This window comes from Cydia splendana, chromosome 6 (genome assembly GCF_910591565.1).
Source record: "Cydia splendana chromosome 6, ilCydSple1.2, whole genome shotgun sequence".
Lineage (NCBI taxonomy): Eukaryota > Metazoa > Arthropoda > Insecta > Lepidoptera > Tortricidae > Cydia > Cydia splendana.
In genome coordinates this window covers 14,512,582-14,527,846 of record NC_085965.1, presented here as the reverse complement: position 1 = coordinate 14,527,846, position 15,265 = coordinate 14,512,582, and the positions used below count along the sequence as shown (strand labels likewise).

The 15,265-nt window shown below is 45.0% G+C and overlaps 1 protein-coding gene across 1 annotated transcript; it reads right to left on the bottom strand.

The window, feature by feature from the left end:
* Positions 1-1,105: 1,105 nt before the first annotated feature.
* Positions 1,106-9,355, bottom strand: LOC134791614 (uncharacterized). Its single transcript, XM_063762662.1, has 4 exons — positions 9,347-9,355; positions 5,653-6,773; positions 4,500-5,236; positions 1,106-4,428 (listed from the first exon to the last, which is right to left on the bottom strand). Exons 1-4 carry the CDS (start codon positions 9,353-9,355, stop codon positions 1,106-1,108), a joined length of 5,190 nt encoding a protein of 1,729 aa, XP_063618732.1.
* Between the last annotated feature and the right edge of the window lie 5,910 nt (positions 9,356-15,265).

The window sequence follows — 15,265 nt, the reverse complement described above, 5'->3', positions numbered from 1 at the left end:
ATGCCCATGTGCGAAGCCCTCGACGAATATCTTCAACCGCCTCGCGTTAAGGAATAAACTACACGATTTAAAAAACTGACTTTTATTTACGCGGTACAAATATAAAAATACTCCTACAACGATTAGGCGGTACAGCTTCGGATCCCTCAGGTCTTCCTTGGTTTTCTTCCTTTGGTTTTCTTCCTTTTGGTTTTTCCTTTTCGGCTGCTCCTGGTGTACTGTACGATCCGAAGCGGTTCCGTCTTACTTTTATACGAAAAATCAAGAAAGAGAGTCACCTACGATAGGGAGATAAAATCATGTCTTAATTCGCGGAATTAATCGGCCTGTGATTGGTCGATTACGTCATACGGTCATTTTCGGGTGAATTTTCATTATCCCGCTATCGTTCTGCGACTCATATTACATATATCCGATTAATTACTGACTTAAAACTATTACAAATAGTTAACTACGTTCATTAGTTATAAAAACAAACGATAACAAGTTTACTAGTCCTTACGACTTGGCTTACAATAGATAGGAAAGCGGCCGAAATGAATACAATGGATGGTTTATGGCCCTTTGCCGACTCGCAGGCCTTTGTATATCTGTGACTGCCTTATGATTCTTATCTAACTAGGTGACTAGGCTAACGACCTATAATATCTACAAATATTGTTATGATGTAATTTTAACAGGTTACGAATTAATTAATGAGACGTGTATGTTTCTAAGTGAAAATTACGCTGTATCGGAGCGTTGAGCTCGAATTTGGCCGACCAATGAGAAGCGGTCAGTCTGTCCCTTTCATATTGAGACTTCCTTGTCTTGATCCGCCTTTCTTTGGTTAACCAATGACAGAGCCTACATTATTTTATCAAGTTTATAGTGATTACTTGGGAATTGGGAATTAGGTTTAACTTTGTTTTTCCTAACTTACTGTGTGACCTAAAACTTATTACGAACCTACGAGTTAAATAACGGATATTTTGAATACTTATGACTACTGACAATCTAATCGCGGTTTTCCCTACCTATTAAATAAATCTTTATTGAGAATACAGTCTTAATCGAATTTGATCTTAATCTAATTTACAATTATCCGCGTCTTGTCGTAGCGTCGCTAACATTTTGTCCCCGCAGTCGAAGACTCCTGGTGCATGGGTTGCGACGCGATGACCGCCAGCTTGCAGCTCGGCCTGCGTAGCGTCCCGTGCCTCGTTCTGACGTCTGCGGAGCGAACCCTCCCGTCGGGTCCATGATAGACGGTCTCGACGACTCCTTTGGGCCACACGCTGCGTGGTCCGTTGGGCTCAGAAATGATGACAACATCTCCCGGCTGGATCTGTCGCCCTCCGTCGTCGGATGATTTGCGTGGTGCCAGCAGTGGAAAGTACTCCTTGGTCCAGCGCCGCCAGAAGTGGTCTGCTAGCGCCTGGGCAGCCCTCCATTGTCGCTTGTCGTTTTCTTCGTAAGCGCCAATCATAGGTAAGTTAGCGTTATGAAGTAGAAGAAAGTGCGCAGGTGTGAGACTTTCTTCGCTCTCTGGGTCGACGTTCACGTGTGTTAACGGCCTTCTGTTAACGATATTCTCGATCTCTGCCAGTAGAGTCTCGAACACTTCGGTTTTCGGTGCTCTAGTGTTGAAGGTATAGAGCATCGCTGTCTTCACGGTGCGTACCATCCGCTCCCAGGCTCCGCCTGCAGATGGATTGCCGCAATGTTGCAATTGCGGAAGCCATTGCCTGTAGGCTTCACGTAGCTCGTTCGATGCCGCCTTGAAGCAGGTTGCGTTATCGCTATACATAACGCTCGGCCATCCTCTTCGTGCGGCGAAGCGCCTTAGCGCCAGTAGAGCGCTATCCGTAGACAGGCTATGTACAGTTTCGAGGTGAATAGCCCGAGTTACTAGGCATGTGTACAGACACACCCAGCGTTTCTCTCGTCGTCGTCCTATGGTCACGTACATAGGCCCGAGGTAGTCTTGCGCGGTGTAGGTGAATGGCCTCTGGTAAGCCTGTAGCCGCTCGGGTGGTAGATCGCCAAGGGGCTGCGCTCGCGGTGAAGCTCGACGTAGCTTACACAGCGCGCAGTCTCGCGCTACAGCTTTCACGGTAGGTCGCAGTTGTAATATCCAGTAATCTTGTCGTAGCTGATTTACCACTGCCTCGTTATGAATGTGCGCCATTCGCCTGTGTGCGCGTTGGACCATTAGTCTGGTAAATGAGTCCTTGCCGTCCAATATTACGGGTCGTACCGATGTGTACAACACTGGAGCGTTTCCTAACCTCGTCTTCATTCGCAGCACGCCGTCGTCGCACAGCTCGGGTGCTAGATTGTATATTCGCGATTTCTTGTCCAAATCGCGTCCTGCGCTTAGAGTGCGCAGCTCGTCTGGGAAACTTCTTCGTTGGCTATTCTGTAGCCACATATGCTCGGCTCGCTTTATGTGGTTCACTTGCAGCTGCAGCGTCTTGTTCTTATTTTTCATCTTATCTATGAAAAGTAGAACGTAGGCCGTCGAATTCATTAGCCTATCGTAATTACTGAAGCGTCGTATGTCAGGTAGCACGCTCGACGGATCTGACTTTGACGTAGTAGTAGATAACGTAGTATCTACTGTGACTCCGCTTTTCCTTTCAGGAAGGTCTTCAGTCGGTCTGCCTATTTCTTGACTCGGCCACTCCACTTCTGGTCGGTGAAGAAATGACGGTCCTTTGTACCATTCGTCGTGAGCGGTGATTTTCCTCGCCGGCTTCCCTCTCGTAGCGTGGTCTGCGGGGTTCACGTCGGTTGGCACGTACATCCACGCCCGCCGGTCCGATTTTTCAGCTATTTCAGCCAAACGGTGTGACACGAACGGCTTGTAGTTTCTTGCGTCGTCCTTGATCCATCCTAGCAATACTCGAGAATCCGTCCAGTAGATAATTTTCTCGACGTTGTATCGTTGCTCCTTTTTAATCGTCTCGGCCAGTCGAACTCCGATTACTGCGGCTGTGAGCTCTAGTCGTGGTACTGACAATACTTTCAGGGGGCAAACTCTGCTTTTGCCCGCTGCTAGGCTGACTCGTACATCTTCTTTGTTCTCGATACGCCAATACGCCACGGCGCAATAGGCTTCAGTTGACGCGTCGGTAAAAACGTGTAGCGTGTATCTCGTAGCTCCGCCCGGTGACTCATACCTTCTAGGTATGCGTAGCGCCGCTACGTGTTTCAGTGCGTTCTGCCACTGAAAAAAGTCTTCAGCTTCTTTGTCTGGTAGCGGTGCGTCCCACGTAGTGCCTTTTATCCAAACTCGCTGAAATATCATTTTAGCGCTGATGACGTAGTGAGCGATAAGTCCCATGGGGTCGTATATGGACATTATCGCGCTGAGAAGTTCCCTTTTTGTCGGCGGCCGTTCTTGCGTCTTCACAGCCTCGGGAACTCGCAGCATTTTCGTGTTGTAGCCCAGAGTGTCCGTCCTAGGGTCCCACGTCATGCCTAGAACTGTAGGTTGACCTTCGCCCAGATACGTCGGTCCTTGCGCTGCGTGTAGTTCGTGCTCGACGCTTGCCAGCATTCGCGTACTGTTGCTCGCGTAGCCTCGTAGATGAAAACTGCCCTCCGCGTGCGAGTCTCGCACTTGTTGTGATACTCGTAGCAGCTCATCCTCGGTCTCGTACGATGCCACGTAATCGTCCATATAATGGTTATTGTGGATGTCGTAGACCGCGTCCGGATATTTGTCCTGGTTGTCGAGCGCGTTCCTATTACGCACCGAATGCGCGAGGAAAGGCGATGACACGTTGCCAAAACAAACTCTGTTTAGTTTGTACACCTGGGGCTCCATATCTCTTCTAGTGCCGCGCCACAGGAAGAGTTGGCTCTGTTGATCTTCTTCTCGCATTTGAATTTGCAGGAACATTTCTTGTATGTCCGCGACCACCGCGAAATTCCATTCGCGGAATCGTAGCAAAATTCCTAATAGGCTTCGTAGTAGGTCTGGCCCCGATAAAATATAGTCATTCAGACTATTTCCTTGACTTTTTGCCGCGCAGTCAAAAACGGCTCTTCCTTTGCCTTTATTTAAATTAAATACATTAAAGTGCGGCAAAAACCAGGTTCGGTCGGTCTGCGGCGGCTCCATGATACGTTCCGCGTATCCTTTCTGTAGTAACTTCTGAATTTGGGCTTCGTAGTCTTCAGCGAAGTCCTTGTTGCGCCGCATTTTCATCTCCAAGTTGTGTAGCCTCGACCGCGCCATTACGTAACTCGGTGGTAGCTTCACGTTGTCCGACGCCCACAGTTGACCGACCTCGTACCGGCCCCCTGCAGTCTTGCGTACCGTAGCGTTGAAAATGTCGATGGCTCGCTGATCGCTCGGACTGACGTTTTCTTTATTCGTTACTCCTAACGCTTCGATCGACCAATGCTTCTTAACTTGATCGATTAATTCGTCGTCCTCTGTGCGGCAATGAAGTACGGTTTGCTCGATCGTGCGAATGTGCGCGGCATTCGCCCAAAAAATACCCAACCCAAGGGTGTCTTCATTGCGCAAGGCTCGTCCTCTCCGCCCTGCCTGATCTCGATGGGAGTCTTCAGGTGGCAGAAATCGCCTCCAATCAGCATCTGCGGTACTCCTGTACCCACGTAGCATTCGTCGCCCAAATCATCTAAGTGTTTGTGCTTCATCAATTCGGCCTTGTTGAGTGATTGCGATCGTATGCCAAGTCCTTCTACGGTCTTCATGACGATCTCGTGCACGGTGCCTCCTCGCAGCGGTCCCACTTGCGCCTTTACAGTTTGCGTGATAGATGTGTGCTTCAGGTTTCTTATCCCACGTAGACAGAGAGGTTCGTCTTCGCCTACTGCTCCGATTTCATCTGCGACGTCTTGATCCATCATGGAAAGCGTTGACCCGTCGTCGAGGAAAGCGAATATTTGAGCCGTACCCTTCGGCCCCGTGACTGTTACAGGCAGCACCTTCAGTAGCACGTTGAAGTTTGGGGTTGACGACACGTAGACGCGCGGATCGTTGTCCTCTCGTTCTGTAGGCCGCGACTCTGTTTCGGCCGCTGCCGCAAACGATGACGTCACTTTCGGTGAGGCGACCGCTCGATGCGTCGACTGCGCTACCGCTATTGTAGCCTCACTGCTGTTGTTCGCCTGTGTAGGCTCGGTGTGCAGCAAACGGTGATGCGTGTGCGGGCAGCCTGTCACGCCGCACCCTTTCGCGTTGCATTGCGACTTCAAATGTTTCGCGTCCATACATCTGAAGCATATACGATTGAGTCTTGCCCATTCCCATCTAGCGCCTATACTCTGTGCGGCCAGCTTGCGACAATCTGTAGTAATGTGATTGCCACCGCAGTACAAACACGTGCTCTTCGCTGTGATTTGTCGAGCCGCATACGTCGCCTTCTGCCCTCCGCTGCATCGATTTGCGGCCGGAGCTGGAGTGGGGATGGGATAGCGCGGCGCGGGGGGTCGCGGGGTTGGATAAACGATCGGTGGCGAAAAAGCTGGCCTACACCAGCAGCACTGACGTCCTCAAATTGACGTCCACTGACCTCCCCACGCGGTGGGGAGCGACCCGCCACAGCCGTCGCAGCCGAAAGGCGGGCACGGCCTCCCATACCTCTCTATTAATAGAGAGGTATCGAATGATATCCAGTCCAGGGCGCGTACAGTCTAGCGCCAGGCGCGCGCGCGTACGGTGCTGTCATTGGTCCCTGCGCGCGCTTCGCTGGTGCGCGCGCGTGACAGAATGACATCTCTAGCTCGCTCTCTTCCATCAGAAAATCAGCCAACTGCAGGATCTCGGGGTCGTCGATATCGCGATGTCTGTTGGCGTAGTCGCACCATCTGCTTCGTAGATGAGGCGATAATCGATCGGTTACTTCCCGTATCAGCATCGGATTGTCGGCGTAGTGTCTTCTATCTATGTCCATGATAGTAGATACGACGTTCATAATCTTGATCGCAAACGTATTGAGGTCGTTCGCGCTCGGCCCCAACGGTGGCAGTCTTCGTAGGTCCTCGATTGCTTTATCCAAAAGCACCTCGCTTCGGCCAAACTGCTTCTTCAAAATACGTATAACCATGTCTGGACGAGTAGCTGTAGACAGGACATGTGACACGCACATCTTAGCGTCCCCGCGTAACGCCATACGCAGTCTTGCAACGTTCTCGTAGTCGGTGAACTTGTAGCGCTTCGATGTCTCGATGTAGGTATTGTAAAAGCTTCGCCATTCGCTCACATCTCCGTAGAAGTGAGGTAGCTCGAAGATATCTTTAGGTGCCGGACGAGCCGCCATCTGCATCTTCTCGAACAAATGCAGCATAGACTCCGCAACTGTGCCTTCCTGCGTGTGTTGCGTACGCGCCGTGTGCGGCGTACGGGGCTCCTCCGGTGGCGATTCCGATCGCCGTTGACGTTCCTCGCGGCTCGGTGAGCGGCGTCGCATATGTCGCTCGTCCCGCAGAGGCCGTCTAGGAGTCTCGTAGTCCGGTGGTGGCTCGTTGGCTAACCTCTTCTTAGCTGGCTCGGTTATAGTCTTGTCATCCTGAGAGTCGTCCATCCACTTCAGGATTCGTTTCTGTTGTGGCTCGACGTCACCCGCATCTGAGACTGCGCCCGTGCTTCCTTCCGCTATAATCTGTGATTTCTGCGCCTCTAGCCTCTTCTTTATTAAGTCGGCTTCGATCCGCAACTCTTTTCGCTGAATTTCTGCTAGACGTTCGCTCGCCTCAAGCTCCACTTGAGATAGCCTTGCCTCGATGACCGTACTAGCGCATGAGTGCACGGACTGAGTAGGGGCAGGTGCATACGGAGTGCTCGACTCCATAGTGCCTCCCTGCTGCGTAGCTGCGACGTCCTTAAGTTTCGTTCTCGCCCGTCGCAGTGGTAACGGTGTGGGCCTCGCAAGTCGTCGTAACCGCTTGCGGAGCTCTCTGCTCCACAGCAGTGTATTTACTTGCGAGGGAGACCCCGGTGGCCTCGTGAAGTCGTCCGCCCTGAGGGAGTGCTGTGGTGCGGCCGCTACGCCAAACGGCTCGGCGCTAGCGGCGCGCGGACGCTCGCTGAGCGCGTCGGACGACGTTACAGGGGTGAGGAGGGGGCGCGCCGCTTCGGCGCCCTCTGACCTCTCGGCGTCCGCGCGGGCAGCCCTCTGAGCCGCCGCCGCGCCCTCCGCTAGGTAACGCCGCCTATCGCTCTGCATCGACGCAGCCTTTCGCGAACGCGTACCGACCATTTTATCGGTCATTTGTGACGTTTCTTCGCAGCAACTGTAGACTTGAGCACGACGTCCCGGTGCGCTGACAGTAGATCCGGTTCGAAGGACCAGAAAATATTGAACTCTCAACGCCCAATATAGCCGACGATAGCAGTTGAAGAAGGTAACTGGTCTACTGGCGCCTCGCTCGAAACCGCAGTCGCCCCAGCCTACTAGATGCCCATGTGCGAAGCCCTCGACGAATATCTTCAACCGCCTCGCGTTAAGGAATAAACTACACGATTTAAAAAACTGACTTTTATTTACGCGGTACAAATATAAAAATACTCCTACAACGATTAGGCGGTACAGCTTCGGATCCCTCAGGTCTTCCTTGGTTTTCTTCCTTTGGTTTTCTTCCTTTTGGTTTTTCCTTTTCGGCTGCTCCTGGTGTACTGTACGATCCGAAGCGGTTCCGTCTTACTTTTATACGAAAAATCAAGAAAGAGAGTCACCTACGATAGGGAGATAAAATCATGTCTTAATTCGCGGAATTAATCGGCCTGTGATTGGTCGATTACGTCATACGGTCATTTTCGGGTGAATTTTCATTATCCCGCTATCGTTCTGCGACTCATATTACATATATCCGATTAATTACTGACTTAAAACTATTACAAATAGTTAACTACGTTCATTAGTTATAAAAACAAACGATAACAAGTTTACTAGTCCTTACGACTTGGCTTACAATAGATAGGAAAGCGGCCGAAATGAATACAATGGATGGTTTATGGCCCTTTGCCGACTCGCAGGCCTTTGTCTATCTGTGACTGCCTTATGATTCTTATCTAACTAGGTGACTAGGCTAACGACCTATAATATCTACAAATATTGTTATGATGTAATTTTAACAGGTTACGAATTAATTAATGAAACGTGTATGTTTCTAAGTGAAAATTACGCTGTATCGGAGCGTTGAGCTCGAATTTGGCCGACCAATGAGAAGCGGTCAGTCTGTCCCTTTCATATTGAGACTTCCTTGTCTTGATCCGCCTTTCTTTGGTTAACCAATGACAGAGCCTACATTATTTTATCAAGTTTATAGTGATTACTTGGGAATTGGGAATTAGGTTTAACTTTGTTTTTCCTAACTTACTGTGTGACCTAAAACTTATTACGAACCTACGAGTTAAATAACGGATATTTTGAATACTTATGACTACTGACAATCTAATCGCGGTTTTCCCTACCTATTAAATAAATCTTTATTGAGAATACAGTCTTAATCGAATTTGATCTTAATCTAATTTACAATTATCCGCGTCTTGTCGTAGCGTCGCTAACACAGCTTAATGGTAACATTCCATTTCTAACCGCAGCTGCACTACCGGTACTGAACGCGTCGCTGTCATTGTCAATTTCCATAGTAAAATTGACAGTATTGCAGCTGCAGTTGGAAATGGAATGTCACCATTACACTGCCTTGTCTTGCCGTTGCCTTGGTAAGGAAAGCGTTCTTCAGGAAAAATTAAAAACAAGGTTACGGTTAGTTACGGACCGTAACTTAAGGTAACACACACTAGATGTTTCTCAAGAAGATTGTCTTTAAACCGTCTTTAAACTACATATTATATAATAATACCTAAATAAAGATTTAAAAAAAAACATTATATGAAATAGTCGATGGAAGCAAAACAAAAAAAAAACTTTCCAAGCCGCCGACAAACAAGTCCGCCCAATATAACCAATACTAGCCATGGAATGGAAACAATAACAATAAATAATGATACGGGAAGGAACGCGCCGGATGGACACGACCGTTTACAGTGAAACGAACTGTGCCGACCGATTGTGTAGTATAAATGGGGGCGCTTTATCAAAAGCCGATCGTACGCGTATCGGCGGACCTTTTTACTGATGTCTAAAATACTTTAAGGCAGTTTCGTCGATATAATGTATGGACCTAACCCTTTGACCGATTGGATTATCGTTAACCAAGCGCCAGTGACCGCTCGATCAAAACAGTATATTTACAAGCTCAATTTGATCAAGCATAAGTAGTTGTTACGAACCTTTAGATCTCGATACATAGGTTTCATAAGGAATCGATGCACCCACTGCCGTATTCGAACTTCAAGATATTCACAAGAGACGACACGTACCAGATCCATTCTAGATACGTTATAGTTTAGATATCAACTAGTTCTCTTTTGCAGCGCAATTCGGGCAACCAATGTCACTTTTAAGTTAGATAGAGTAAGATATCTATTAGATGTGAATTGGATCTCTAAGTCATATCCTGTGGAAATCGTTCAACAGTATCTCCAGAATCGCGCAAATGTCAAATTTGACAAGTTAGATCTTAAACATATCGTTATCGTATGTTGGTGATGTCTAGAAGATGTCTAATAGATGTCTATTTCAAAATCCGAATCGGGCCCCCACCCTCGCCTAGCCAAAGAGAATACTTGTTCAGAACATCACTAGAAAGTCTTGTAAACATCATATTTATATTCATATTCATATTCATATTCGTTTATTAATAATAATTCATATTACATGTCATTTTACAATGTTACATCAAAGTAGGTATAGTACAAAATATTTCACCAACATATGTAGGGTTTGTATCATTCATAACATAATCTAGAATTCTAGATCAATTAATAGAAAATTAGCGATCTCTCATGTTTCTCATGAATTGAATGAAATAAGAAAAACTACCATCACACGTGCTATACTATAATCGCCTAGTTTTTTTCTCTTTATTTATAGACACGTTTACGTAATTCATTACATAGTAATTGCCCCACACAAACATATTACTCTAAAATTAGATTGTTTGCGAATTTGTAAACAAACAAAATTCAATTTGACCCGATGTAATCACTAATCAAGAAACTTACACTGCGAATTTGAATGGACCTTTTCACCGCTTACTCAGCTAAATCAAATATAAACTCTCGTCTCGTTTCAAAGTGTAATGAACTAGGATGAGCCCCACTTATGCGGGGATGAGTAGTTGCGTGGATTATGTAGTGAAGCGATCCCGATTATCACACCATTGTATTATTCATTAAATAAATATCAGTTCCACACATTAAATAAATTAGGTATGTCAAATACTTTTCATTACAACGGTGACTTTCAACGAAAACTTATACATATGGGTGTCCAGCGGCAGATTTCTAATTTCAAAATTAGATTTTAAAACAGCTAAAACATATTTGAAAGTCGTAAATAGCACATGCTTTTTTATTATTGACGCGATAACGTCTTATAAATCTTCGCCATTTACTTGGGCCAAATAGTCTCTTTCCAGGCACGACAAGACAAGGAGGTCGCAAGATGTACCGAAAATGCCTGGAAGAGCTATTGATCCATGAAGGAATACATGAAGGTAGGCCTTCCTTTATCTCTGAAACGCAAACTCATGGATATGTGTATTCTTCCGATCCTCACCTACGGCACTTAGATTTGGTCTTTGACTAATGCTCAAAAGCTTTCCCTTAAGGTTTGCCAGATAGCGATGGAGCGCAGTACTCTTGGAGTCAAAATGACTGGGCCGGACACATATATGCCGTATGCCAAACGACTTGTGACACCAAACATAGTGCGGCGTCACAGCAGACCTAGAAGGAGGTGGCGGCATGATCTTGACGTCTTTCGGAAAGATTGGCCTAATATTGCCATAGAACGAGACACGCGGAAGAAAGAGAGGGAGGCCTTTACCCAGCAGTGGGACACAACAGGCTAACAAATAATAATAAAAATAAGAAAAAAATAGTTTTTACCAAAACGCTTGCCATTTTATATTCTAATTCCGAGGGGAAACTAAACCTTGTTAAAATTTGTCTATTTTTATTGCAAAATATTAAAATGTAGGTATTAATTCTTAAGGACATAAAATATTGAACGAAATAAATAATTACATACAGAGTTATTTAAATATTTCATAATTTTCATGATGCTGTAACGACTCCAGAAATCAATCAAAAAATTCCAACAAATTATACGTACCTACTCATAATTATTTCAAAGAACTGAAAGGTTAAGGTTCATTTCTGAGAAGCACTTTACACGCGTTTGACGTACGAAATACATAAATTCAACATGTCGAGATCGGCCGACAAGGAGAATAGGGATCGTGAGCTCGTCTCCTTTTACGCTAAATTCATATAAAAAACGTGACAACCATACAGATACAGGTCCTTGTAATAAAAAATTAAATGGAGTTATTTCGGCTGATGGTGGCATATAAATAAAACGTTGTTTGTAGCGAAATTCGCAACAGAAAAGCTACACGCACTGTTTAATTTTACATTTACCGTTTTCAAGGAAAAATAGACCCTTATACAAAAACATAGACGTAATTGTTTAGTGAAATCCGCCTGTGGCAAAATTTCGTACACGGGCGGTCTTTTTCTAAAACGGTACATTATTGTCACCATCGATAAAGCACCGATTGCTTTTAGTTCCAACAATCAAAAGTTGAAAAATTTTTGGGCTAATGAAGCTTTCATTAGCCAAAAATTTCGAAAGCTTGACGTGCTATTCCAATACATTTCCACCCTGCTCTGTTGTCATTTTATGAATAATGTCATAAAAACATGATTTTAGTGACGAGCATTTTGACGTCTACTTTATTTCGTTTGCCCAAACGTATAAACTACGTTAAGGCAACGTCAAACATATGTGGAATATTTTCTTCTTATCTCATACATCTCAATCACAAAAAAATGCTCTAGCGAATTTGCTCGACTATGAACGGCATGAAAGCCCGACACCATCAATCTCTAACGAATTTGTTCGAGCGTTTTTTCGTATCTCTTGTGTAAAACAATAGGCAAAGGGGCTTCACTGCCATCAAATTATTGCCCTATTGGCCCGACGTCATAGTTTGGACGCTCAAAGGCAGATGCATCTAACAATAGTCCAACAGTAATTCATCTCAGCCCCATTTAACCCATCTGGATAATTAATGACAACCACAATAACACCTTAAGCATCTTACGACGATAATAAACCGTAACTGCTACGAAATAAGACGAAATTCAGGATAATGGGAGAATTAAGTAGCCAGTTTCTTCAGCGTGGCAGTATACGATAACAGACTTTTCTCTATTTCAGGTGATTAATCAACTTCATCAGGTAAGGGTAATAAAATGAATAGTCTAAATGAGCTTAATATTGTTCAGGTATATTTATTTAGGAGGCGAGTAAATGTTAAAATTGATAAAGATTGAGAGTGTAAACAACCTCAGAGAAAAAACAGCCTGAAATTGTTAGTAGGTATTACAAATTGATTTTATTATTATAATCTATTCGCAAACACTGCTAGAGTTAGACCAAGAAAAGTCTACAGCGATTTTGATAACACACGTAGTGCAAGTGTTATATTAAACGTCAAACTTCTATGTAATTATGACGTACTAGCTGTGCCCGCGGCTCCGCCCGCGTGGAATTCGGTCTGTGTCAGTAAGCGGCTAATTTGTAATCCTAATTTCTCTCCATCTCCCGTGGAGGCGGAACTTGAAGTAAAGTTGACAGATGGATATGCTAGAGGACTGTAGTCCAGATAAAATATTTTACAATTAGGTACCACTAAATAAAACTACACTCCAAAATCAATAGTTTTTTTCGCCCTTATTCAAATTTTAAACGTGATTTAAACGACAGAGTAGTAGGTGTATATCGGACGATACAGTAAGGTACCTATATGCGCGTGAGCGAAAGCGAAGCGGCCTGCCTGGCTAGAGCGCCACTCACCGTGGTCTCCTTCAGACTCCTGAGGAAGACCACATGCCCCTTGTAACTTCAATGCGTTGCGAGGCTTTCGCGAATGATACGATTTTTTTCGGGAAGGCATGGTAATGCGTATAAATTGCGAGTCCCAAATCGTTTGACTCCACAAACGACCAGTGCCGGATTAAGATATTTTGATGCCCAAAGCATTTCTAGACCATGGTGCCCCCTCTCCCTAGGGTCATCAAGATTACATTGAATTTTTTTGGTAAAATGAGTGAAGTTCATTGCCGCATTACAGCTGAGAATGGAAATCAGTCACATCATTTTATCACGAAAATTGACAGTGCCGCAGCAGTAACGTTTCAACAGAGTACCTAATGCTGCTACAGTCGCCACCCGTATGTCATCTTCAACATTTCTCAGAATGTTATTGAAAACGCGAGCGAAGCGAGCGCGGAAATTTTTCGATATAAAAACGCAATTTGATAGACAGTTGTACATTTTTACTTTGGTAAAAAAAACATTTATTTACATACAATATATATACAGTGGTACTACTAAACGAAATTAATAACTAGCTTAAATCTAAAATAGGCCCTTGAGGCATTGTACCAAGGATGCTGGCGGCATTTCCTCGCTGTATCGCAATGCTGATACGTTGTGCGAGGTAGCCGCCAGCTCTTCGGTCACCAGTTACGTCAACCAGACGCTTCGCGATTTCTGCGAACAACTTATGCGCGCTGGGACCCCATGGACCTAGAGTTTCAACACCAAATGGTACAAAATGGTACTCTCTACCGAGGCTCTTATATTTGTTACGTTTTAGAATTTCGGCGCTTTCCGCCGCTCCGCCCGCTTTTTAACCGACTTCGATTTCATAGAAGGAGGAGGTTCTGTATTCGGTTGTGGTTATTTTTTTTTTTTTTTTTTTTTCTATGTACGTTCACCGATTACTCCGAAATCCGTAGTCCGCTTTGAGTAATTCTTTTTTTGTTTGAAAGGAGCTACCTCCGAGTTGGTCCCATTTTAATTTGGTTCTGTTCTGATGATGGGATCCATGAGGAATTGAGGGAACTCCTCAATTTTTAAAGGCACATGTATGGTGTTTTGGGCGTTTTCTTAAGCAGATCGAGCATTTTCTCCCGAAAACCAACAATTTGATGAAGTAGACCTGATGATGATGATTATTTTGATGATAATGATGTTGATTTCTTTAAATGTAAGTATGTTCAGCGATTACTCCGGCACCTGTGATCCGATTTGAGTAATTCTTTTTTTGTTTGGAAGAAGTTACCTCCAAGGTGTTTCCGTATTATTTTTGGTTCTGGTCTGATGATGGAATCCATGAGGAATTGAGGGTACTCCTCATTTTTTAAAGGCACGTGTTAAGTGATTTCGGGGTTTTCTAAAGTAACTCGAGCATTTGCTTCCGAAAACCACCAATTTGATGTACTGCAACTGTAGCTTTACCACGAGTTTGACATTAACATATTCGCTAACGTCTTATGAATCTAAATGTAACTTTTTATGCATCTCGCTCACACTAAGGTTAGTACGAGCGAGATGCATAGGAAGTAAGTTACACACATGCTAGCGAATATATCAATGTCAAACTCGTGGTAAGCTGGTGAGGCTACTGATCGGGGGTTAGGGTTAGGAGTTAAGGGGTCAGGGATTAAGGGGTCGGGGAATGGCGGTTAAAGGGTTGCTGGTTCAGGATCGAGGGGTTCCTGGATCAGGGGTTGATGTGAGGTTGAGTGATCGGGGGGCTGAGGGATTGGGTCAGTGGCGGGGCGGGCGGATGGATTTAGTTGACAGGAATTATAATTTCCCAGACGGACTCGAGAAAATTCCTGGTTCAGGGTCGAGGGGTTCCTGGATCAGGGGTTGATGCGCTGTGAGGTTGAGTGATCGGGGCGTTGAGGGATTGGGTCAGTGGCGGGGCGGAGGATGGATTTAGTGTAGTAGTGACAGGAATTATAATTTCCCAGACGGACTCGAGAAAATTCCTGATTACATATTTATTAAAGTAATAGGTACACGAATTTAGTGTTAAACATGATCTTGTTTTTCATTCATGCGTCGCGCTCTTAACAGTGCGCTAAAACTAAAAATTGAAAAATAAAAACTTTTTACAAAAAAAAGCAAACCGACTTCAAAAAGGATGAAATAAAATATTATCCTTTTTGAAGTCTATGCGTTACCAACTGATATGTTTGAAGTCGGTGCCAAGCCAAGTAGTAACAATACCAGTCAAAAATAATCAGCTTTATGGCTATAAATCCCATTAGAACTGTACTAAGAACTATTACAAATGTGTAAGTAATTCTGTC